The following is a 24350-nucleotide window of genomic DNA, read 5'->3' as shown; positions in this document are numbered from 1 at the left end:
CGCTCTGGTACGCCCTCACCGAGGCCTTCCTCGGCATAGACGCGCTGGCACGCAGCTGGTCCCCTGGCATTCGCAAATATGTGTTTTCCCCCAGTGAGCCTGCTCGCACAGACCCTGTGCAAGGTCAGGGAGGACGAGGAGAAGGTTGTCCTGGTAAGCACCCTACTGGCCCGCCCAGACGTGGTGCTCGGACCTCACACTCCTCGTGACAGCTCCCCCCGGGCAAATTCCCCTGAGGAAGGACCTTCTTTCTCAGGGAAGGGGCACCATCCGGCACCCGCGCCCAGACCTCTGGAATCTCCATGTCTGGCCCCTGGATGGGACGCGGAAGACCTAAGCTGTCTCCCACCTGCGGTGGTAGACACGTTCACTCAGGCTAGGGCTCCCTCTATGAGGCGCCTGTATGCCTTTAAGTGGCGTCTGTTCACTAAGTGGTGTTCTTTCCGTCAGGAAGACCCCCTAAGGTGCGCAGTCAGATCAGTGCTTTCCTTCCTGCAAGAGAGGTTGGAAGGGAGGCTGTCCCCTTCCACCTTGAAGGTGTACGTTGCTGCCATAGCAGCACACCACGACGCATTCGACGGTAAGTCCTTAGGGAAGCATGATCTGATCATCAGGTTCCTAAGAGGCGCCAGGAGGCTGAATCCCTCCAGGCGGCGCCTTGTTCCCTCATCGGACCTCTGTAGTTTTTCAGGGTCTACAGAGAGCCCCCTTTGAGCTTTGCAGTCAGCCGGGCTTAAGGCACTCTCCTTGAAGACTGCCCTCCTGACTGCGCTCACTTCCATCAAGAGGGTAGGTGACCTGCAAGCGTTCTCTGTCAGCAAAACATGCCTGGAGTTCGGTCCGGGCTATTCTCACGTGATCCTGAGACCCCCGAACGGGCTATGTGCCCAAGGTTCCCACCACTCCTTTTAGGGACCAGGTGGTGAACCTGCAAGCGCTATCCCAGGAGGAGGCGGACCCAGCCCTGTCGTTGCTGTGTCCGGTGCGCGCTTTACGCATCTATTTGGATCGCACGCAGAGCTTTAGAATCTCTGAGCAGCTCTTTGTCTGCTTTGGTGCACAGCGGAAAGGAAGCGCTGTCTCCAAGCAGAGGATCGCCCACTGGCTCATTGACGCCATAACTATGGCATGTCTCGCCCAAAACATACTGCCCCTGTAGGGATACGAGCCCATTCTACCCGTGGTGTAGCGGCTTCTTGGGCCCTGGCCAGAGGTGCCTCTCTAACAGACATTTGCAGAGCAGCGGGCTGGGCAACACCCAACACCTTTGCAAGGTTCTACAACCTCCGGGTGGAACCAGTTTCGTCCCTGGTAGTGGCACGCAACACAAGCGGATAAGCCCGGGATAGCCGGCCGGGTGTATCGCTTGCACATAGCACCTTCCACCTCCTTTTGAGCTGAAGACGTGCGCTGCTAATTCCCAGTAGTGTTCACAAAAGTTGTTCCCTGGTTGACTTCCTCCGAGCCCTGTGGCAGTCGAGTTTTCAAAGAGACTCGCTGCCAGCCCAGTACACGCGCTAACTAAGAGTCCGGTTCTGTGGTAGGTGCTCCGCATGTGGCGGTTCCCTGTAAGGCTAACCCCATGCGATATATATCTTCCGCTAGTTCGTTTCCCTACTGGCAAACTGCATCTTCCTTGGGCAGAGCCCCTCAGTCTCCATGTTGTAGTAACTCCTCCCCCATTGGGCAGGATCTACCTTGAAGGCTCTCCACATGGTTGGAAAGACCATGTGATGTATTCTTCCACTTAATTATCCCCCCCTCTCTTAGGGCAAGGTGTGGTCTCCGCGGTGTCCTCCCCTTGGGAGGGACACCCCCCGACTAGACCTGGCGGCCCAGTCAGATAATCCCCCTTCTTTTTTAGGGAGTGGAAAAAGAGAAGGGGAAAGAGGCCACGACTGCGTTAAGCCTGTCTCTATCTCTGGGTAGTCGACTTGTCCCCAAAAAGGGCCGTTCGACACTCATAACTGTGTTGGGGGAGGTTACGTGTCGACCTGGTGCGCTGGCTATGAGGCACACAGCAAGTCTGCCCACCACACACCGCCAGTTCACGTAACACAGTTCAGCCTTGTGGCATTTTGTATAGGGACCCCTAGTGAGTGAGTGAGTGACAGATAGGGAATGTCATGGTTACTGGTGTAACCTCCGTTCCCTGATGGAGGGAACGAGACATTGGTCCCTCCTGCCACAACGCTGAACTACCCGCTGAAATGGCCGGACCTTATATCGGTTCCTCAGCGTAAAACCTGAATGAGTGGTTGCATACCAGCTCCTTTTATACCCGTATGTTCGGGGAAGTGGCATGCAAATACCACTCGCCAATTTTCATTGGCCTTTTATCAAAGACCAGAGGTGTCTCGGGCTCCCAAGAGTGACCCCTAGTGTCACTACATCGACACCAACGTCTCGTTCCCTCCATCAGGGAACGGAGGTTACACCAGTAACCATGACGTTACACTACAAGCTACATGCCAAAAGTAGCTTGCTACATTTAAGCTACTTAATTTTTTTTTCAACCGTGTGTGTGTGTGTGTGTGAGAGCACATCTGGGCAATAACAATGTGATTTCTGATGGTGTCAGATGGTAATCCCATGGTACTTTAATATACAACTATTTATACACCATTCTGTAGATGCATGGTGCTTCAAAGCACTTCAAAGAATACCATGTTACTACCATGGTAATTTGATATATGATTACCATATATGCTATTGTATTTACATGGTGCTTCAAAAAAATACCATTGTACTTCGCTATATTACCACATTCATATACCATTGTATTAACATGGTGCTCCCAGGTAATGGTACATGCCCAAAAACATGGTAATGTCATGGTACTTTTTTAAGTGTTTTCGTATAGGTTAATACGTATTTTGATATTCTTTTGGTTGGAAAATTTATTTACCTGCAGAAGTCGTTCACAAGCTGCACACGTATTGAACTTAATAAAGACTTTCTTCATCATTGCCAAATGATAGGATGTATTTGCAGGTTTGGTTTCCATTGATTGATTGTTGATCCACTGCATCCAGCATTATCTTTATTTGCCGTGTTATAAAATATTCCTTGAGCTTGTGAAAAGTGAGAGCGTGCACCAAATGATTCAGCAGCGCGAGCGCAAGCTTTCTGAGTCATTCAGATTGAATCGCGAACAGATTCAGACCACTTTCCTATCATGTGTGACCAGTTCTTTGTAAAGGACCGACTCAAATGAACGATTAATTTGTGATCGGACATCTTTAGTTCTGATTCAAAACTGCCATTAGTAAACACCAGGTACAAGGCATGATGTAGCAGTGTAGCTTTTGTCAACACTATGCCGCTACCTTGTCAAAAATATAGCTTCGCTACTGAAAAGCTACTTGATTTAAAAACTAGCAAAGCTACCATCTCGCTACTCAGAAATGTAGTTAAGCTAATAACTTCGCTATTTGTAGTGAAGCTACTGCCCATCACTGGCCACACCAAAAGGTGGATTTTCTTTTTTTGAAACCATTCTTGGCTATTCGGATGTTTCCTGGACATTTTAGTTGGAGGCGCTGCTGTGTTGTTCAAGCGCTATGAGACACAAGCGAGGGAAGTGAGCCGGCGCGCTGGTCAAGCTCCGTCAGCGCGGCTTTCGAACAGCGCTGCTGAATATTCATTTTGCAAATATCCACTCTCTTCCTAACAAAATGGACGAACTACATCTCCTCACCTATACAAACAAGGACTTTTCCAACCCTGCTACCTTGTGCTTCACAGAAACCTGGCTGAGTGAAGCCATTCCAGACAGTGCGTTACATCTGCCAGGCTTTCAGCTGTTCAGAGCGGATTGCATTGTGGAGTTAACGGGGAAAATGAGAACATGTTTTTACATCAATGAAAGTCGGTGTACAGATGTAACAACGTTAAAGAAGATGTGTTGTCCTAATTTGGAAGTACTCTTTATCAATTGTAAGCCTTTCTACTCACCACTGGAGTTTTCCTCGCTTATTCTGGTGTGTTTATATTCCTCCACAAGAGTGTGTGAGCGCAGCGCTGCAACAGCTGGCTGATCAGATCACAGACATGGAACAACAATACACAGACTCACTTATTATTATTCTCTGTGATTTTAACAGAGCCAACCTCACCTGTGAACTGCCAAAATACAGAGAGCACATTACATGCCCCACCAGAGACAGAAATATTCTGGATCACTGCTACACAACATTAAAGGATGCATATCGCTCTGACCCTCAAGGAGGTTTGGGACTCTCTGATCACTGTCTGGTTCATCTTCTTCCGACCTACAGGCAGAAACTTAAATCAGCTAAACCTGTAGTAAGGACTGTAACGGGATGGAGCAATGAAGCAGAGCTGGAACTACAAGCCTGCTTTGACTGCACTGATTGGAGTGTTTTTGAAGCTGCAGACACCAATCTGGACGAGCTCACAGATACTGTGACATTATATATCAGTTTCTGTGAAGATATGTGCATTCCTACTAGGACTTATTTAATATTCAACAATGACAAACCATGGTTTACAGAAAAACTCAGGCAGCTTCATCAGGCCAAAGAGGATGCTTATAGATGTGGGGATAAAATCTTGTACAATCAGGCCAGAAACACACTGACAAAAGAGATTAGAGTGGCTAAAGAAGCTACACTGAGAAGCTGAAAAACAAGTTTTCAGCTAACGACCCTGCGTCAGTGTGGAGAGGCCTGAAAGACATCACTAACTACAAGACACCAACCCCCAACACTGTAGGGAATCAACAACCGGCTGACAACCTGAATGTGTTTTACTGTAGATTTGAAAAGCCCAGTCTCACACCCCACACTGCTCTGACCTTCACTTCACACAAACATCAACACTTCCTGCAACCAAGCTCCTCCCCCTCATGCTACTAAACCTGCACTTAAGATCTGTGAAGAGGATGTGTGCTGGGTATTCTGGAAACAAAAGACAAGGAAAGAACAGGGCCCAGACGGTGTTTCACATGCTTGTCTAAAATCCTGTGCTGACCAGCTGGCCCCCATCTTCACACAGATCTTCAACAGATCACTGGAGCAGTGTGAAGTTCCCTGTTGCTTCAAACCCTCCACCATCATCCCTGTCCCAAAGAAACCCAAAATCACAGGACTTAATGTCTACAGACCCATCGCTCTGACGTCTGTGGTCAAGTAATCATTAGAGAGACTGGTGTTGGCTCACCTGAAGGACATCACTGGACCCTTTCTGGATCCCTTTCAATTTGCTTATCGAGCAAACAGGTCTGTGGATGATGCAGTCAACATGGGATTGCATCATATCCTGCAACATCTGAACAGACCAGAGACATATGCAAGGATCCTTTTTGTGGACTTCAGTTCGGCTTTCAACACCATCATCCCAACTATTCTCTGGACTAAATTAAACCAACTCTCTGTTCCCACCTCTATCTATCAGTGGATCACCAGCTTACTGACAGATAGGCAGCAGTTGGTGAGACTGGGGAAATTCACTTCAAGCACCTGTACGATCAGCACTGGTGCCCCCCAGGGATGTGTGCTCTACCCACTACTCTTCTCCCTGTACACAAATGACTGCACCGCCAAGGACCACTACTGTCATCAGCCTAATCCAGGATGACAATTAGTCTGCATACAGAAGGGAGGTTGAACAGCTGGCTGTCTGGTGCAGTCAAAACAACCTGGAGCTGAACATGCTCAAAACAGTGGAGGTGATAGTGGACTTTAGGAGAAACATCCCAACACTGACCCCGCTCACCATTCTGAACAGCACTGTGGTTCCTGGACTCTACCATCTTACAGGACCTGAAGTGGGAGACCCACATTGACTCCACTGTGAAAAAGGCCCAGCAGAGGTTGTACTTCCTTCACCAGATGAGGAAGTTCAACCTGCCACAGGCGCTGCTGATACAGTTCTACTTAGCACTGAGTCTGTCCTCTGCATTTTAATAACTGTCTGTTTTGGTTCAGCTAACAAATTGGATATCAGAAGACTACAAAGGACAGTTTGGACTGCTGAGTGGATTATTGGTTTCCCCTGTCCTCCCTTCAAGAACTGTACACTTCCAGAGTGAGGAAAAGTGCTGGAAAAATCACTTTGGACCCCAATCACCCAGCCCACTACCTATTTGAACTGTTGCCTTCTGGCTGGTGATGAATAGTTAAAACTGCCCCATTAAGCAATAATTATGTTTATCCAACATATCCTTTCTCTTCTGCCATTACATTCCCTTGCACTATCTGTATATAATAGATTTGTATTTGTACATATATATATATATATATATATGTGTGTGTGTGTGTGTGTGTGTGTGTGTGTATTTGTCTTATTGTACATTTGTATATATACTTATATTTTCTATTCACTTTTTATTTTTATTCTGTTTTATTCTTGTTGTTGTATTTTTTTGTGCACTGGAAGCTTCTGTCACTAAGACAAATTCCTTGTATGTGTAAGCATACTTGGCAATAAAGCTCATTCTTATTCTGATTCTGTAGTGGATTTACTTCAGTGTTTGAATGATCATTGTCCTGCTGCCAGTGTTGTAGTACTCAAGATCGTTCTTGGTCTCGAGACCACTTTTTGAAGATCTCGGTTTCGTCTTGGAATAGACCACATTTTTACTCGGCCTTGTCTCAGTCTCAGACAAAGAGGACTCAGATTTTATTTCAAGACTGGTCAAGACCACAACTACGGAGATATCACTAAATTGCCTGTGCATTGTCTGATTTATTTGTTAACATCATTTCTGTGACTGGATGTAAAACGTCCTGCTTCAAAGGCAAGTAATAACTTGACTCATTTCTAATTTGAATTTTTTGTTACTGTTAACAGCTGTCACCCCTCCTTGCCACCCTTCACACGCACTCCAAGAAAGTGAATGCGGGAGACAGGAGAAGAAACTGTGGCTGTCTGAGAGATGTCAGCCAAATCTTCTGTAATACAATTTGGCTACTTAAACCAGTGTTTCCCAACCACTGTGCTCACTAGTGTGCCGTGAAAGATTGTCAGGTGTGCCATGGAAAATTATCAAATTCCTCAAAATAAATAAATACCGTTTTTATTCTGTTATTTTAGTGAAGGAATAGAGATGGTAGAAGAGTTTCAAAGTTGCCAATTAAGTATATTTTCCATTACAAAGTATTTTATTCAACCAGTTTAAATATTTTGTCCATCATAACATTATTGTTCTAACAAACTCTAGTCCGTTGTCAAACGCAACTCCTCACATGCACACAAAATGATGCTTCATCAACACACTTGTAGTAAAAACTTTCAGTCAGTGAACTGAATGAATGAATAGAATACACCAGGTGTATTGTTTTACTCAAAGACTAAAAGCTGTTTATCTGTGCACAGCATAGAGTTACAGATGTTATGAACAGATTCTCTCATGAAACATAAAAAGAATATGAGAAACTGTTACATACGATTACTAAAAGCAAATTCTCCTGTTTTAAACTAGTCCAAAAACACTGTGATTCGATGTGTAGATTCTGAGGTACTGTAATCTTCACAGAGCATGTTTGACATCTTAACCTGTGAATGGAGGCCTGATGGCTGCTCTTGGGTTCTGGTGCCTGCCGGATCCAACCTCTGTCGGTGCGACTTAAACAACGCGATTTTGACCCGGTATGACTTATAGTCAGGTGCTACATTATTTCCCCCAAATACAGTAAATAAATAAATAAATAATAAATTTATTTGCTGTGCCATTGCAAGAATTAATTTGCAAGAACAAATCTACAAATTTGAAAAGACACAAATTTGTTGTTTTTTCATTATCCAATTAGCGCTCCTGGCATCTGTGACCTCATTATACAGCCTACCTATGTTACTTGCATTTTTTACATAGCCGAATTTCAAACATTACATAGTTCACACTACTTAGACAGACAGAAAACATGGACACGTTCTTGAAAAGGAAAACTATTGACGATGGTTATGTGGGATAGTGGTGTGCCGTGGGTAGTGGTGTGTCATGGGATTTTTAAATCGTAAAAAGTGTGAGGTGGCAAAAAAAAAAGAAACACTGACCTAAACGACAAAGAGTTCATCTGCAAAAAAGTGTCAAAAAGAAAACACACAGCAGGATGTACATTTTACAATGCAATGCTTACCGAGACAGCTGGGACCACGTCAAACATTTATCGGCACTTAGAAAAGTAGCATAAAGAAAGATAAGCAAAGTGTAAGTGATGCTAGCAAAGCTAGCTAGCTAACGTTAGTAATATGCCTCTTGCTGCATTCCATTCAACTTGGAAAGTTACTATATTGTTTAAGAAAAGACAGAGAAAAGTGAAGACTTGTGTACTGAATAATTGTTTGATATATTCTGTACTTAGTGATGGATTCTAGAGGAAGAGTCATCCAGAAAACCTGATGCGATGCTTGCACAAATATTTATTGTTTTAGGTGGATGGTAAAACTTGGAAAAGGAGTGTTGAATAAAGATGGTGTTTGTTTGTATTTGTTTGTTCATAGAAAACAAAGGAAAATTCACACACATAAAATTCACCTCTGCAATGCCTTTTGATTATTTTATCAAGACATTTCTCATGGTACACTGATACACACACACACACACACACACACACATATATATATATATATATGGCAATAAAAGAGGTGAATAAAGTGGAATCTTCCTTTGTTTTCTGTGGGTGTTTTTATGGGAATGTGGATCTGTCTCGCACTGGTCTGGTTTTGGTCTTGACTCGGTCTCGCCCTGCCTTGGTCTTGGTCTCGATTTGGTCTCAACCCTTCAAAGTCTTGGTCTTGTCTCGGTCTCGATACACTCTGGTCTTGGTCTTGACTTGGTCTCGGTTTAGGTGGTCTTGGCTACAACACTGCCTGCTGCATCACCCAACTTCTACTGGGCTTCAGCTGGCACACAGTCACCCTGAAATTATCCTGTAGGATATCTTGATAAACTTGGGAATTACTTTTTCCCTCAATGATGGCAAGCAGTCCATGCCCTGAAGCAGCAAAGCAGCCCCAAATCATGATGCTCCCTCCACCGTACTTCACAGTTGGGATGATGTTTTCATGTTGGTATGTGGTGCCCTTTTTACGGCATACGTAGCGCTGCGTGTTCTTCCCAAACAATTAAACCTTAGTTTCATCAGTCCACAAAACATTTTCCCAGTAGCGTTGTGGACTCTCAAGGGGGTCTTTGGCAAACTTCAGGCATGCAGCAATATTTTTGTTGGAAACCAGCGGCTTCCTTTGTGGTGTCTTGCCATGAACACCATGCCTGTTTAATGTTTTCTGTATAGTTGACTAATGAACAGAGAAGTTAACCAGTTCCAATGATTCCTTCAAGTCTTTAGCTGTCACTCAAGGGTTCTTTTTTACCTCATTGAGCATTTTAAGGTGTGCCCTTTGAGTCATCACTTCTAGGGAGTGTAGCCACAATACTAAATCCTCTCCATTTATAGACAATTTGTCTAACTGTGGACAGAAAAATATCTAAGTTCTTCCAGATAAATTTGTAACCTTTCTCAAAAGTAACAATTCTTGTTTGTAGGTCTTCTGAGATCTGTTTTTTGTTTTTGTTTTTGTGAGGCATGGTCCACATCAAAGTAGCTCTAACCCACAGCTTCAGTCTCATTTCAATCTCCAACTCCTGACTTTAATAAGCTATTATTGACGTAACTAGCCTAGGGCTTCACATAATTTATCCAACCTTCACTGTGAATGTTTGAATGTTGCATTCAATATGTACAAGATATGGTACACAAACCCCATATATATATATATATATATATATATATATATATATATATATATATATATATATATATATGTAATGTTTAAATGTCACAGCACTCCATGCCATGTCACAGCAATACCTCAGCCTGCTCCATGCCATGTCACAGCAATGCTTCAGCCTGCTCCATGTCATGTCACAGCAACGCCTCAGCCTTCTCCATGCCACGTCACAGCCACGCCTAAGTCTGCTCCATGCCTTGTCATAGCCACATCTGAGCAGTTGGACCTGGAGATGGTTCCCCCCCCATGAACCCACCCTTAGTTCTCTTGTGCATGCAAGGGGAACATTTAACCCTCCGACCCCTCCTGGACCCTCCGAGCCCTGGACTCTGCCTTGGCCTGTCGGTCCCTCGACATCGCCTCAGCTCTGCGTTCCCTCGGCTCCACTGTGGTCCTTCAGCCTGTCGGCTTTGCAGGGGTTCTCTCTTCCCTCTGGCTCATCCTTGGTCTGTTGGTCACCTGGCTCCACCTTGCTCTCCGATCCTCTGGCTGTGCCTCATCTGTCAGCTCCACCAGGGACCTCCTTCCCTACGGCTCCATCTTGGTCCTCAGTCCCACCGGCTCCACCTCAGTCTTCCGATCCACCAGATACGCCTTGCTCCTCCGAGCCTCCAGCGCCACCTTGGTCCTCCCTGCCTCCGGCTCTACCCTGGCCCTTCGAGTCTTCGGCTACTCTACAGGTATCAAGTTCCATGGTGTCGCCCTTCGAGTCTCTCACGGCTCTGCTTTCCATGGCTCCACCCCTCAAGTCTTTCACAACCCCACCTTCCACAGCTCCACCCCTCGAGCTTCTCAGGGCCCAATCTTCCATTGACTCTGCCCTGGTCCCATGCCCCACGCCCCAAGCCTCAAGACACCCCGCCCCCAGCTCCCTACAGAACTTTTGAACTATATCATGTTTATTGTGTGTGTTCATGTTTTGGGGTGTCGGAAGCCGCCCCTAGTGGGGGGGATATGTAATGTTTAATGTGTGTGTTCATGTATTTCATGTCTTTTATTTTGAAAAGTTTAGTTCCTGTTCCCTAGTCATGTGATGTCCTGTTTTCCCTCCATGTTCATGTGTCTTGTTTTCATTGGTTCATTGTTTAATTATCTTGTTTAGTGTTCTGTTTTTTCATTGGTTTATGTTCTCCCATGTCCATGTATTTAAACCCTCATGTTTTCCATTGTTGGTTGTCAAGTATTGAATGTGATTGTAGATTTTTAACTCAAGCAACGTTTATGTCAAGCCATGTTCATGTTTAGTTTAGTTCACGTGTAGTTAGGGTTTTGGATTTCACGTTTATTTAATAAATTGCACTTGGGTTCTCACTTCAACATCATCATCATTGCCTATGCCAGCTACAACGTTATTGTGAAACTCGTGTATTAAATAAATTCAATGCACACAGACTGAAGTAGTTTAAGTCTTTGGTTCTTTTAATTGTGATGATTTTGGCACACATTTAACAAAAACCCACCAATTCACTATCTCAAAAAATTAGAATATGGTGACATGCCAATCAGCTAATCAACTCAAAACACCTGCAAAGGTTTCCTGAGCCTTCAAAATGGTCTCTCAGTTTGGTTCACTAGGCTACACAATCATGGGGAAGACTGCTGATCTGACAGTTGTCCAGAAGACAATCACTGACACCCTTCACAAGGAGGGTAAGCCACAAACATTCATTGCCAAAGAAGCTGGCTGTTCACAGAGTGCTGTATCCAAGCATGTTAACAGGAAGTTGAGTGGAAGGAAAAAGTGTGGAAGAAAAAGATGCACAACCAACCGAGAGAACCGCAGCCTTATGATTGTCAAGCAAAATCGATTCAAGAATTTGGGTGAACTTCACAAGGAATGGACTGAGGCTGGGGTCAAGGCATCAAGAGCCACCACACATAGACATGTCAAGGAATTTGGCTACAGTTGTCGTATTCCTCTTGTTAAGCCACTCCTGAACCACAGACAATGTCAGAGGAGAAGAAGAACTGGACTGTTGACCAGTGTTCCAAAGTCCTCTTTTCAGATGAGAGCAAGTTTTGTATTTCATTTGGAAACCAAGGTCCTAGAGTCTGGAGGAAGGGTGGAGAAGCTCATAGCCCAAGTTGCTTGAAGTCCAGTGTTAAGTTTCCACAGTCTGTGATGATTTGGGGTGCAATGTCATCTGCTGGTGTTGGTCCATTGTGTTTTTTGAAAACCAAAGTCACTGCACCTGTTTACCAAGAAATTTTGGAGCACTTCATGCTTCCTTCTGCTGACCAGCTTTTTAAAGATGCTGATTTCATTTTCCAGCAGGATTTGGCACCTGCCCACACTGCCAAAAGCACCAAAAGTTGGTTAAATGACCATGGTGTTGGTGTGCTTGACTGGCCAGCAAACTCACAAGACCTGAACCCCATAGAGAATCTATGGGGTATTGTCAAGAGGAAAATGAGAAACAAGAGACCAAAAAATGCAGATGAGCTGAAGGCCACTGTCAAAGAAACCTGGGCTTCCATACCACCTCAGCAGTGCCACAAACTGATCACCTCCATGCCACGCCGAATTGAGGCAGTAATTAAAGCAAAAGGAGCCCCTACCAAGTATTGAGTACATATAAGTAAATGAACATACTTTCCAGAAGGCCAACAATTCACTAAAAATGTTTTTTTTTATTGGTCTTATGATGTATTCTAATTTTTTGAGATAGTGAATTGGTGGGTTTTTGTTAAATGTGAGCCAAAATCATCACAATTAAAAGAACCAAAGACTTAAACTACTTCAGTCTGTATGCACTGAATTTATTTAATACACGAGTTTCACAATTTGAGTTGAATTACTGAAATAAATGAACTTTTCCACGACATTCTAATTTATTGAGATGCACCTGTATATATATATATATATATATATATATATATATAATGGAAAAATGTATAAGTATATACAAATATATGAAAACTTTTCTGTATGCATAGGGCAGAGTGGAGTGTGTGTCTCTTGATGGTGAGCCAGGGGTTTTACTGGGAGAGACCATTTGCCACATCAGTAGCCCCATCCTCAAAGCCAATGCTCAGGTGAGTGAAAACACCCATGGCACAAACATTTATGTACACACACTTATTTATTTAGTCATTTATTATCAATGCAATCAGACTTTCAAAAGTATATATATTTTTTTAAATTTAAAAAATAAAATAAAACCATTATAAATATATATATATATATATATATATATATATATATATATATATATAATTAAAACATTGTTCTGAATGTATTTCTTTTCTGTTTTTATCATTCTGTGGATTTTTCCCCAATAATAGGTGGTGTTTGAGATTACATACAGTATAAATAAAGGAAGTACTTTTGGTCAAAATGTGACATTTAGTGCTGTGGTCAAAAGGTATGGCACCTTTTTTTGTTTTGCTTGTATGGGCTAAATTGTTTTTGCTGCAATTACCAGAAGTTGTTTGAGAGCAAGTGTATTGCAGCCTCTGAACTACAGCTCTAGAAGACTGCTCACATATCAGAAAGTGATAAATGTAACAACTAAGAAAAACCCTTCGTCCCTTACAGTGGGAATGACCTACACTCTGAAAACAATGAATTATCCAAAGAGAAAACCATTGATGTCAAATATGCCATCTATATTGCCTTAATAAGGTCAGTGATCTGCACCTTTATTACATTTCTGTACCTATATTTTGTTCATCCTGACTACTGCAATTCTTTATCTTTGTTTTACTTTACAAGGCATGAAAATTCCAGCATCCACATTAATTTTACTGCAGGAAAAAAGGATCTTCAGAGACCAGTGCAACAAATATTAAAGGTATTGGTTCAAGTGCAGTATCTTGAAGTATCATCTAAAAGGATCTTAACGCATTTCATTTAGTACAGTAAAATTGTTTCAAGAGACCAAATTATTGAGTGTAACAGGATATAATCTGAAAATGGACTGAAAATACACACCTTTTTTTATTTTTTTTTTTTATCAACAACATTAGAAAAACACTCAAATGTCCATACTGTAAATAAATCCTCATTTGTTCTGCACTCTTCTCTTTTTCAGGTTGAAAATGACCTCAGAGAGTTAGCTTTCAAAGTTTTCATCAGAGTGCCAGTGAGACTGGGTGATTTTAACATCTGGACAAATACAAATTTGCAAGTACATTGCTTTCTTCATTTCTTGTCTTATGTTTTGAAAGCAGTATTAAAATTGTTTTAACTTAATATATAACTACCCTATACACATACACATAGTATTTTTTAGAAGAAGTGGTAAAAAAGACCCAACCATCGCTCATTGTTACCAAGTAATTTGATTGACAGTGTCACCAAGGAAAACTTTATCACTTTCCAATGTGTAAAACAAACCTCCATTACGGCAGTTTTTCATTTATTTACAGATTTCAGACTGCAAAAAGGTGTCGGAGGAGCAACCTGTAATAACCAATTTTATGGAAGTTGTCAAAAATAAACGTGTGGTGGTGAGTTGTGATAATTTGCCCAAAAATGAACATTCTGCCTTCAATTACTCATCCTCATGTTGTTCCAAACCCGTAAACTATGAGAGATAGTAAATTACCCCTTTAAGAGACACCTTCTCTCCTGATCTCTGTTAGAACTGCTCTGTTGCAGTGTGTGCAGTGTTTAGTTGTGATGTAAATCTCCTGAAAAATGAAAGGAAACTCTATTTTATATCTGACAATGTGAGCTCTGCATGGATTGAGCAGGTAAATAAATTTTAATGGATATAAAACAGTAGTTTTACAGTAGTAGTTTTTTATAAATATCTGCTTAATCTTTATCATGTTCATGATTTTTGTATCTTAGACTGGGCTCAGAGCTGCTATTTTTCAGTTGGTCAGTACAGCATCTCTGGATTATGACAAGAGCAAATATGTTTTCTTCTCCACTGATTCTCAAGACACTACACCAACTGTCCAGGTAATTCTGTGATGGTTCATGTCAAAGTTTAATGAACCATGGCATTTAACAGACATTATTCTTCTTGCAACTGTTGCTAATAAACTTTTCTGACTTGTAAGCCACAAGACATAAAAGCCATTTGCAGATACAGTAATATGTCTGTCCTGATAGACTGGTTGAATATAAAAAACATTCCAGTTCAGTGGACAGGAGTGTATAATAAGATTACGATTAAAATGTAAATGTCCCTGGATACATAGTCATGTGTGGTGCTGTTTGAAAGCTTAGAATCTGAACTTTTCAGAGAACTATTGTAAATCACATTTGCCTTTATGTTACACAAAATAACAAGATAAGACCTGAAAACCTAAGTGTCAAAAATGAGTGCAACCTGAGGTAATAATGTAGAAATATGAATATGAGTAAAATGTGTAGCATAAAGCACTAGTATAGACAAGCCATGGATCAAATGAAAGCTCTCCTTCTCAGGAATGCAGTGATGTAGTATTTTGTGACCATAACAACACAGTTAAAAAAATTATGAAAAGAATTACAAAGTGAAATATGATATCTGGAAGACAGCATAGACGAACATCTCATGTCTGCTCTAATCACAGCTTCTTTAAACCCCAAGTAGCCAAAAACTCTTTTTCAGTTACCTGTTACTTTAGATTGTTTTTGTCAAAATGAGCCACTTTTCTACTTGTCTTTGAGCTTGCTTGGGTAAATCAATGTTATATCTCAGATGTCCAGAACAAAATATGAAGTCTGGCAGAAAAGGCATGAAAAACAAATCATGGCTAAATATGTTCTTGATTACCAATAATAAAATATTATACATCACAAAGCTGAGGATCTCAGGTTCCCTATCTGTCACTCACTCGATGTTGTGTCGATGTAGTGACACTAGGGGTCACTCTTGGGAGCCCGAGACACCTCTGGTCTTTGATAAAAGGCCAATGAAAATTGGCGAGTGGTATTTGCATACCACTCCCCCGGACATACGGGTATAAAAGGAGCTGGTATGCAACTACTCATTCAGATTTTCTCTTCGGAGCCGAATGGTCATGCTCACTGAACTGAATCCCCATGACTGTTCATTCACCTCTGCTGGATCTGATGGCGCATTTCAGTGGCTTCTCCCCCCTCTGCACTGGTGCACTGCAGAGAATGTCCCTGGGTGCTTCGGCAGAAATAGAGTATATTTCTCTAAAAGAGCATATATTTCTAAAAGAGCGGCACACACGGAACATCTTTTTAAAGACGGGTCTTTAAAAATAAAGGTGTGTTATTCCTGGTTGCGCTTGTTATCTCTCGCCTTCTGACAGTCACGATCACTGTCTTTCGTGTCTGGGCACTGCTCACGCGGAGACAGCGTTCGTGGATGGGTCATGTACTCATTGCGAGAACATGTCCATGGCAACGATGCGATCGCGGCTTACCTTCGTAAGAAAGCAAGCCACCCCAGAGGCTCCCCGCCTCGGTCCTTCTGCCCACAGGTATGAGGCCAGCACAGCTAGCACTGGGGGCGATTTGGGGACCCCAATGGGACCACCTCCGCCAGGTATCCCCCCACGGACCTCCCATTCCCCAGCATGCTCGTCTGCCCCGATCGGGCTTCTGGATGAGTCCGCCGGCTCATCTCACGGCGAGTTCGACCTCTTATTTGGAGCCCGCGAAGGTGATGAGCTCTCGAGCACAGCATTGGAGAGCGGGCTCGTCCAGTCGGACGCGGAAGCCTCAGCTGGGCTCCTCCCTTCGGGTGTGGTCGCCCAGTCACAGGCTGACACAGAGATGACGACATGCTTTCCCGGGCAGCCGTGAGAGTCGGGCTAGAGTAGAACCCTCTGCTCTCCCCTGAACACTCGCGGCTCCATGATTGGTTCCTGGGCTCACTGAAGAACTTTTTACTTCCCGGTCCCGATCTTTCAGCTTCCCCGCCCTCACTACCCTCGATGGTGGGGCAGCCAAGGGCTATTCGGCAATCCCCCCAGTGGATAAAGGTGATCGCCACCTGGCGCGGGCACCCAAAGCTCCCGTCCAAGGCCTGTAGGTTTATGTCGTCTCTGACGGCCAAGGCCTATGGTGCCGCTGGACAAGCCGCCTCTGTCCTGCACTCCATGGCTCTCCTGCAAGTCCACCAAGCCAAGGCACTAAAAGTTCCGCCCTGGGATTGATGCAGGAGCTGCGCTCGGCGGCCAACCTCGCTCTCCGGGCGACAAAGGTCATGCCGTGGTCTCTCGGGCAGGCGATGTCCACCTTGGTGGTCCAGGGGAGCCACCTTTGGCTCAACCTGGTCGAGATGGGAGAGGCCGACAAGGCACGGTTCCTTGCTGCCCCCATTTTCCAAGTTGGTCAGTCCGGTGACACCAAGGACTTTGCCCAGCAGTTCTCAGCGGTGAAGAAGCAGACGGAGGTTATCCGGCACATCCTGCCCCGGCGCAGCTCAAGATCCCGTACTCTGTCTGCTTGTCGCCAAGGGCGTCCCCCTGAGGTGACTGCACCGGCTCCACCGCAGCACGTCCCTGCGGCCCAGCCCCAGCGTGGAGCCCACCGCAGGAAGCAGACGCCACCCGTCTTGCGGCTGCCAAGAACCCGCGAAAGGCTTCGGCTATTTCCACTTAAATACTCCCCCCTCTCTCTGGGCGAGGTGTGGCCTCTGCGGTGTCCTCCCCTTGGGAGGGACACCACCCCGACTAGACCTGGGTGGCCCAGTCGGATAATCCCCCTTTTTTTTAGGGAGTGGGAAAAAAGGGGATAAGAGGCCACGACTGGGCTAGCCCGTCTCTATCTTTTGGGTAGTCGACTTGTCCCAAAGGGCCGTTCGACACTCATAACACTGTTGGGGAAGGTTACGTGTCGGCCTGGTGCGCTGGCTACGAGGCACACAGTGGTCTGCCCGTCACACACCGCCAGTTCACGTAACACAGTTCAGCCAGTTGCGGCGTTTTTTATAGGGACCCCTAGTGTCACTATATCGACACAATGTTGAGTGAGTGACAGATAGGGAACATCCTGGTTACTTGCGTAACCTCCGTTCCCTGATGTAGGGAACGAGACGTTGTGTCCCTCCTGCCACAACACTGAACTACCCGCTGAAATGGCCGGGACCTTGTCTCAGCTTCTCAGCATAAAACCTGAATGAGTGCAGCTCCTTTTATACCCGTATGTCCAGGGGAGTGGTATGCAAATACCACTCGCCAATTTTCATTGGCCTTTTTATCAAAGACCAGAGGTGTCTCGGGCTCCCAAGAGTGACCCCTAGTGTCACTACATTGACACGTCTTGTTCCCTCTATCGGGGAACGGAGGTTATGCAAGTAACCAGGATGTTTCCAACAGCACCTAGATTAAGTTTCCAGTCCACTCAAAAAACTAGCTATTCAAGAAAAGAGTGGGAAAGGTGCATGAGATCACAAAATAAACTGAATGCCTAAGGACGAGCACATGGCGAGTGCTTAGCTGTGTTAGAGCACCACCTGCATTTCAGATCCGTTTATTGTGATACAAGATGATATAGGAAAATGTGTTGTCCTAGTACTTTCTGCCATCTAATGGAATGAACTAACACTTTTTGTATGGGCATAGAGCAAACAGAGCTTGAATCACAGGCCTGCAAAGATGTAGAAAAATAAATAAATAAAAAAATTATCATCATAAGATTGTAAATATATACAATTTTATTTATTAATTATTGGAATATTTTGTTTTATATACTGTACATTTGAGTGCAATTAGTCCACTATATTTTCAGTGTAAAAATTGCAGGCGGCAGCCAAAATATGCAGAGAGCGCAAGGGGTTATAACTGACTTGTACAATTATTTCAATATTGGAATACTTTTTGCTATGCCAGTTCAATGTTAAGAGACAACAATAAGTAAGCCATTTGTAAGTTTACTTCCTATAGACTGTAAACTCTGTTGATCTGTGGATCTTCAAAACATTTATATTTGTTTGAGCAGTCTGCACAAGGAGATCTGCAATACCTGTAAATAGCTATCCATTTGCATTTCCATTAATCTCAATGCCCGCTGCTCGACTGGCATGTGACCCCAGGATGTGTGCAACATTCTTGCTGCCATCTTTGCACATGGGCACTCAGTTCTGTATACAGGTTCTAAGTCAATCGTCTCAGCCATAAACATCTTTTGACTAATCACTCTAAAGCCGCAGGAAAATGACATCCTGACATGCTGACAAGGCTGACTGGCTGATGATACCACAAGAACACGTGCAATAACAAGCAATTCACAAGCGACTAACAAATGATGTTAATTTTAAGGGGTGGTAGAAATGTTTGGGAAACCTGTTTGGAAACAATTCAATTCAGTTTGCCACTAGTGGCACAGAAATTACACTCTACATTACACTCTACACTTTTAAGATCCTGCCTTTTCATTTACATTATTTGTTTCATGTTGTCACACTTACAACATGCAGAATTATATAAGGACAAACTTAGCTGCTGAGAATTCCTATATCATTGGACCATAGCACTTCAGCATTTCAGTAGTTTCTTTGTTTATAGACGATGAGGTCAGGCATTTATTGAGAATACATTTTCAATTTGTGCCTTTTATTGTACTTTTTTTTTTACCATGGTTGAAGACTCACCCATTCTTTCATTTCTGTAGATTAATACCCAAGTGGAGTTGTATGAGGAGGTGGATCTGACAAAAGAGATCATTGGTGGGGTAATAGGAGGACTGCTGCTACTGGCCCTCATCACAGTGGCCCTTTATAAGGTGTGTATATCACCAGCATAATATCATTTTTAATTAATCAACCAAACTTTAATTTCAACTGCTATACAGTTAAAAATGTACTTGCGTGTATCTACATAATGTTACTGTGTATTTTTCTTTAATTACAAGGCTGGGTTCTTCAAAAGCCAATACAAGCAGATGCTGGAAGATGCAAATGGGGATGCAGGAGGGGAGCCAGTGACAGAACAATAATGTTTACATCTATAGATTTAGTCCAAATTTAAGTCCTAAGTTTTATGAGAATTTTTAAGATTAAGAATATTGTACTGACTTCATACTCAGCATGCAAAATTCATGCTTTTAAAAATGCATGCTTCATTCAAATAATTCTGGTGACCAGAAAGTTGCCATTGAGAAGTTTTACTGAGTGAAAAAAACTCAAACTCTAAACTGTAATACGAAATGAAAAGATTGTATAAATAAACTATTACATCAAAGATGTGATCTTCACTATTTTTTCTAAATACAGAAGCACATAAATTTCACATGAAATACAATAAAATGTTAATATACAGATGCCTTAAAGGTTACTACCTGAAATAGAGCTCATGTCACTGCATATAAAACAATTATTCTACTGCAATCCTTCATAAAATACAAAATGAAACTAAATATAAGCAAAATAATTATACAATACTTACAGGCAGTGCCCCATTAAGTGCTGTTAATACAGGAGGGAGCAGAATTAGATGGTATCGATTTGCTTTATGACAAACCAGAAACTCAACAGAATAAATGGTGCTTTAAAGGGATAGTTCACCCAAAAATGAAAATTCTCTCATCAGTTACTCACACTCATGCCATTCCAGATGTGGATGACTTTTTTTCTTTTGTGCTGAACAGAAAAGTAGATTTTTAGAAGAATATCTCAGCTATGTTGGTCCTCGCAATGCAAGTAAATGGGTACAAACATTTTCAAGCTCCAAAAGCACATAAAGGCAGTGTAAATATATATGACTCCAGTGGTTAAATCTATGTCTTCTGAAGCGTTATGATAAGTGTGGGTGAGAAACAGATCAATATTTAAGTCCCTTTTTTACTATCAATCTCAACTTTCATTTATTCAATATAATTTCTGTTGGGCCTCATGTATTCAGATAGAAGACAAAGGCAGGCCTAACACAGTCGTAAAAACATAACTCAAGCCCCCACCTTCTAAGTCGTAAATTTTACTGATAAAAATCGCGCCAAAATCAAACAAAGGGAGTCCAAAACAGACTACAGATCCAAGAAGCCTTGCTCACTAAAGGATCGAGCTCTCAACTCCTATTGGATGAGGCACACAACAGAACGTCCCTCAAACATGACATCACCAGGAGTTGAAATAATTCTGAAATGCATCCAGAATTCGCTTCCAGCGACTTAGTTCACCGAATATGGACATAGCTTTTTGCTGCTCTCAGGTGCAACCTCATGGCACAAGGAAGTAATGTCTGACTTGAAACTGTAGCCATACAATCTCCATCTCGCTGGACGAGTTGAGATTACTCTGTGTTCAACCGAACACTCTAACGGATCCGAAGGAGACCGCCGAGCAATTCGCATCTTCATCCGTTTGCCTAAAGAAGTGAAGAGATTAAAGATTTCTCTTCCATCTTCAATCAAGTTGACATTTCTGAGTTCTCCACCAGCTCGCCTAGAATCAACAGCCGCCCGCCGACAGAGCGAGGAAACGGCCTCCCGTCATCACACGAGCCTCAAGGCAGGGTCAAAGTTAAAGGACGGAGGAAAACACATTCTACCTGTGTCCTCATGTGATTCAAGTAAGAGGTTACGTCTGGGCAGAGATAGAATATTATAGCGTGTTATTCTTGTGTTTCAAGGTTTTTGCTTGTATAGTTTACGGATCGCCATGTCCGCTCATTATTAATACTCAGGGTATTAATTATCACAAATTTGTTTTGCTGTATTGTGGTCCAACCAAATTGGATTGTGCAATTTCGCCATTGTGGGTGAGACAGAAACTGAGTTCATCCATTAGAGTCAAATAACGCAGGACTTTTACGAGCCCCGCTTGGAATCATGCTAAATTGCTAATTTGGTACTAGAAAATCACTTGCCATTATATCAAACACAGTTGAAAGCTATTTGGTTCGTTAAATGAAGTTTAACATTGTGTTGCTTTTTGAGTTGCCAAAGTATGCAATAGACTGGCATGTCTTAAGGTCAATATTAGGTCAAAAATGGCAAAAAAGAAACAGCTTTCTCTAGAAACTCGTAGGTCAATAATTGTTTTGAGGAATGAAGGCTACACAATGCTCGAAATTGCCAAAAAAACGTCCTGTTACTTGCGTAACCTCTGTTCCCTGATGGAGGGAATGAGACGTTGTGTCGATGTAGTGACACTAGGGGTCACTCTTGGGAGCCCGAGACACCTCTGGTCTTTGATAAAAGGCCAATGAAAATTGGCGAGTGGTATTTGCATAACACTCCCCCGGACATACGGGTATAAAAGGAGCTGGTATGTAACCACTCATTCAGGTTTTATGCTGAGGAGCCGAGACAAGGTCCCGGCCATTTCAGCGGGTAGTTCAGCATTGTAGCAGGAGGGACACAACGTCTCGTTCCCTCCATCAGGGAACGGAGGTTATGCAAGTAACCAGGACGTTCCCTATCTGTCACTCACGCAACGTTGTGTCGATATAGTGACACTAGGGGTCCCTATACGAAACGCCGCAACTGGCTGAACTGTGTTACGTGAACTGGCGGTGTGTGACGGGCAGACCACTGTGTGCCTCGTAGCCAGCGCACCAGGCCGACACGTAACCTCCCCCAACACTGTTATGAGTGTCGAACAGCCCTTTGGGACAAGTCGACTACCCAAAAGATAGAGACGGGCTAGCCCAGTCGTGGCCTCTTATCCCCCTTTTTTCCACTCCCTAAAAAAAAGGGGGATTATCTGATTGGGCTGACCAGGTCTAGTCAGGGGGGTGTCCCTCCCAAGAGGAGGACACTGCAGAGACCACACCTCGCCCAGAGAGAGGGGGGTATTTAAGTGGAAATACGTCACATGGTCTTGCCGAGCTATGTCGGAAGTATGCCATGTGGAGAAGTCCCATGGTAGGTCCTACCCTATGGGGAGGAGTTACTACAAGCATGGAGACTGGGGCAGAGGGGCCTCTGCCCAAGGAAGACGCAGTTTGCCAACAGGGAAACGAATTAGCAGAAGATATGCGTCGCATGGGTTTACCTAAGGGGAACCGCCACATGAGCACCTACCTCAGTACAGGGCTTTAGTTAGCACGTGTACTGGGCCGGCAGCGAGTCTCTCCAAAAACCCGACTGCCACAGGGCTCGGAGGAAGTCAACCAGGGAACACAGTTTGTGAACACTGCTGGGAGTTAACGACGCATGTCTTCAGCTCAGGGGAGGTGAAAGGCACTATGTGCAATCGATACACCCGGCCGGCTGTCCCGGACTTACCTGCTTTTGCGTGCCACTACACAGGATGAAACCGGTTCCACCCAGAGGTTGTAGAACCTCGCAAATATGTTGGGTGTTGCCCAGCCCGCTGCTCTGCAAATGTCTGTTAGAGAGGCGCCCCTGGCCAAGGCCCAGGAGGGCGCTAAACCCCTGGTAGAATGGGCACATAGCCCTACCGAGGCGGCACGTCCTGGGCGTGATATGCCATAATTATGGCTTCAATGAGCCAGTGGGCGATCCTCTGCTTGGTGACAGTGCTTCCTTTCCGCTGTGCACCAAAGCAGACAAAGAGCTGCTCAGAGACTCTAAAACTTTGTGTGCGATCCAAATAGATGCGTAAAGTGCACACCAGACACAGCAACGTCAGGGCTGCTCTTTTAGAGATATATACTCTTTTGGAGAAATATACTCTTTTATTTCTGCCGAAGCGCCCAGGAGTATTCTCTGCAGTGCACCAGTGCAGAGGGGGGAGAAGCCGCTGAAATGCGCCATCAGATCCAGCAGAGGTGAATGAACAGTTGTGGCAATTCAGCTCAGTGTGCATGACCGTTCGGCTCCGAAGAGAAAATCTGAATGAGTGGTTGCATACCAGCTCCTTTTATACCCGTATGTCTGGGGGTAGTGGTATGCAAATACCACTCGCCAATTTTCATTGGCCTTTTATCAAAGACCAGAGGTATCTCGGGCTCCCAAGAGTGACCCCTATTGTCACTACATCGACACAACGTCAAGTGAGTGACAGATAAGGAAATGAAGATTTCATACAAAGGTGTACACTACAGTCTTAAAGACAAAGGACAACTGGCTCTAACAAGGACAGAAAGAGATGTGGAAGGCCAGATGTACAACTAAACAAGAGGATAAGTACATCAGAGTCTCTAGTTTGAGAAATAGACACCTCACATGTCCTCAGCTGACAGCTTCATTGAATTCTACTCGCTTAACACCAGTTTCATGTACAACAGTAAAGAGAAGACTCAGGGCTGAAGGCCTTATGGGAAGAATTGCAAAGAATAAGCCACTTTTGAAACAGAAAAACAAAAAGAAAAGGTTAGAGTGGGCAAACAAACAGAGACATTGGACAACAGAAAATTGGAAAAGAGTGTTATGGATCTTAACCCCATTGAGCTTTTGTGGGATCAGCTAGACTGTAAGGTGAGTGAGAAGTGCCCAACAAGACAGCCACATCTATGGCAAGTGCTACAGGAAGTGTGGGGTGAAATGTCACCTGAGTATCTGGACAAACTGACAGCTAGAATGCTAAGGATCTGCAAAGCTGTCATTGCTGCACGTGGAGGATTTTTTGATGAGAACACTTTGAAGTAGTTTAAGAAGTTCTGAAAAAAAAATTCATATAGTAATTTTTCGTGTTATTAATGTCCTGACTATACATTGTGAACAGTTGAATGCCACTTTGGTGAACAAAAGTACCAATTTCTATCCATAAGATCAAAATCTGTACATTATTCCAAACTTTTGGCCGCCAGTGTACATTCAATATTGTATATTA

General features: G+C 43.7%; 1 protein-coding gene and 1 long non-coding RNA gene across 3 annotated transcripts in view; both read left to right on the top strand.

Annotated features, from left to right (window-relative positions):
* The window catches only part of LOC127422782 (integrin alpha-X-like), a 95209-nt gene extending 75355 nt beyond the window's left edge, over nt 1–19854 (top strand). The window contains exons 22-31 of one of the 2 annotated variants that reach the window (XM_051666542.1): nt 12694–12792; nt 13042–13121; nt 13295–13381; nt 13472–13550; nt 13791–13886; nt 14128–14208; nt 14344–14454; nt 14555–14668; nt 19286–19396; nt 19526–19854. In XM_051666542.1, the coding sequence (XP_051522502.1) occupies nt 12694–12792; nt 13042–13121; nt 13295–13381; nt 13472–13550; nt 13791–13886; nt 14128–14208; nt 14344–14454; nt 14555–14668; nt 19286–19396; nt 19526–19609 (942 nt within the window). In that variant the 3' untranslated portion in view covers nt 19610–19854. Of the gene's footprint in view, nt 1–12693; nt 12793–13041; nt 13122–13294; nt 13382–13471; nt 13551–13790; nt 13887–14127; nt 14209–14343; nt 14455–14554; nt 14669–19285; nt 19397–19525 lie in introns of those variants that run through there. The other variant, XM_051666546.1, reaches the window with a different exon arrangement.
* Nucleotides 14675–19003, top strand: LOC127422821 (uncharacterized). Its single transcript, XR_007894226.1, has 2 exons — nt 14675–17637; nt 17961–19003. It is a non-coding gene; the product is annotated as an uncharacterized LOC127422821 (long non-coding RNA).
* Nucleotides 19855–24350: the final 4496 nt, after the last annotated feature.

Source organism: Myxocyprinus asiaticus, chromosome 32 (assembly GCF_019703515.2).
Source record: "Myxocyprinus asiaticus isolate MX2 ecotype Aquarium Trade chromosome 32, UBuf_Myxa_2, whole genome shotgun sequence".
In the NCBI taxonomy this organism is placed as follows: domain Eukaryota; kingdom Metazoa; phylum Chordata; class Actinopteri; order Cypriniformes; family Catostomidae; genus Myxocyprinus; species Myxocyprinus asiaticus.
The sequence above is the reverse complement of the archived record's forward strand: the minus strand, read 5'-3'. Positions and strand labels throughout refer to the sequence as shown.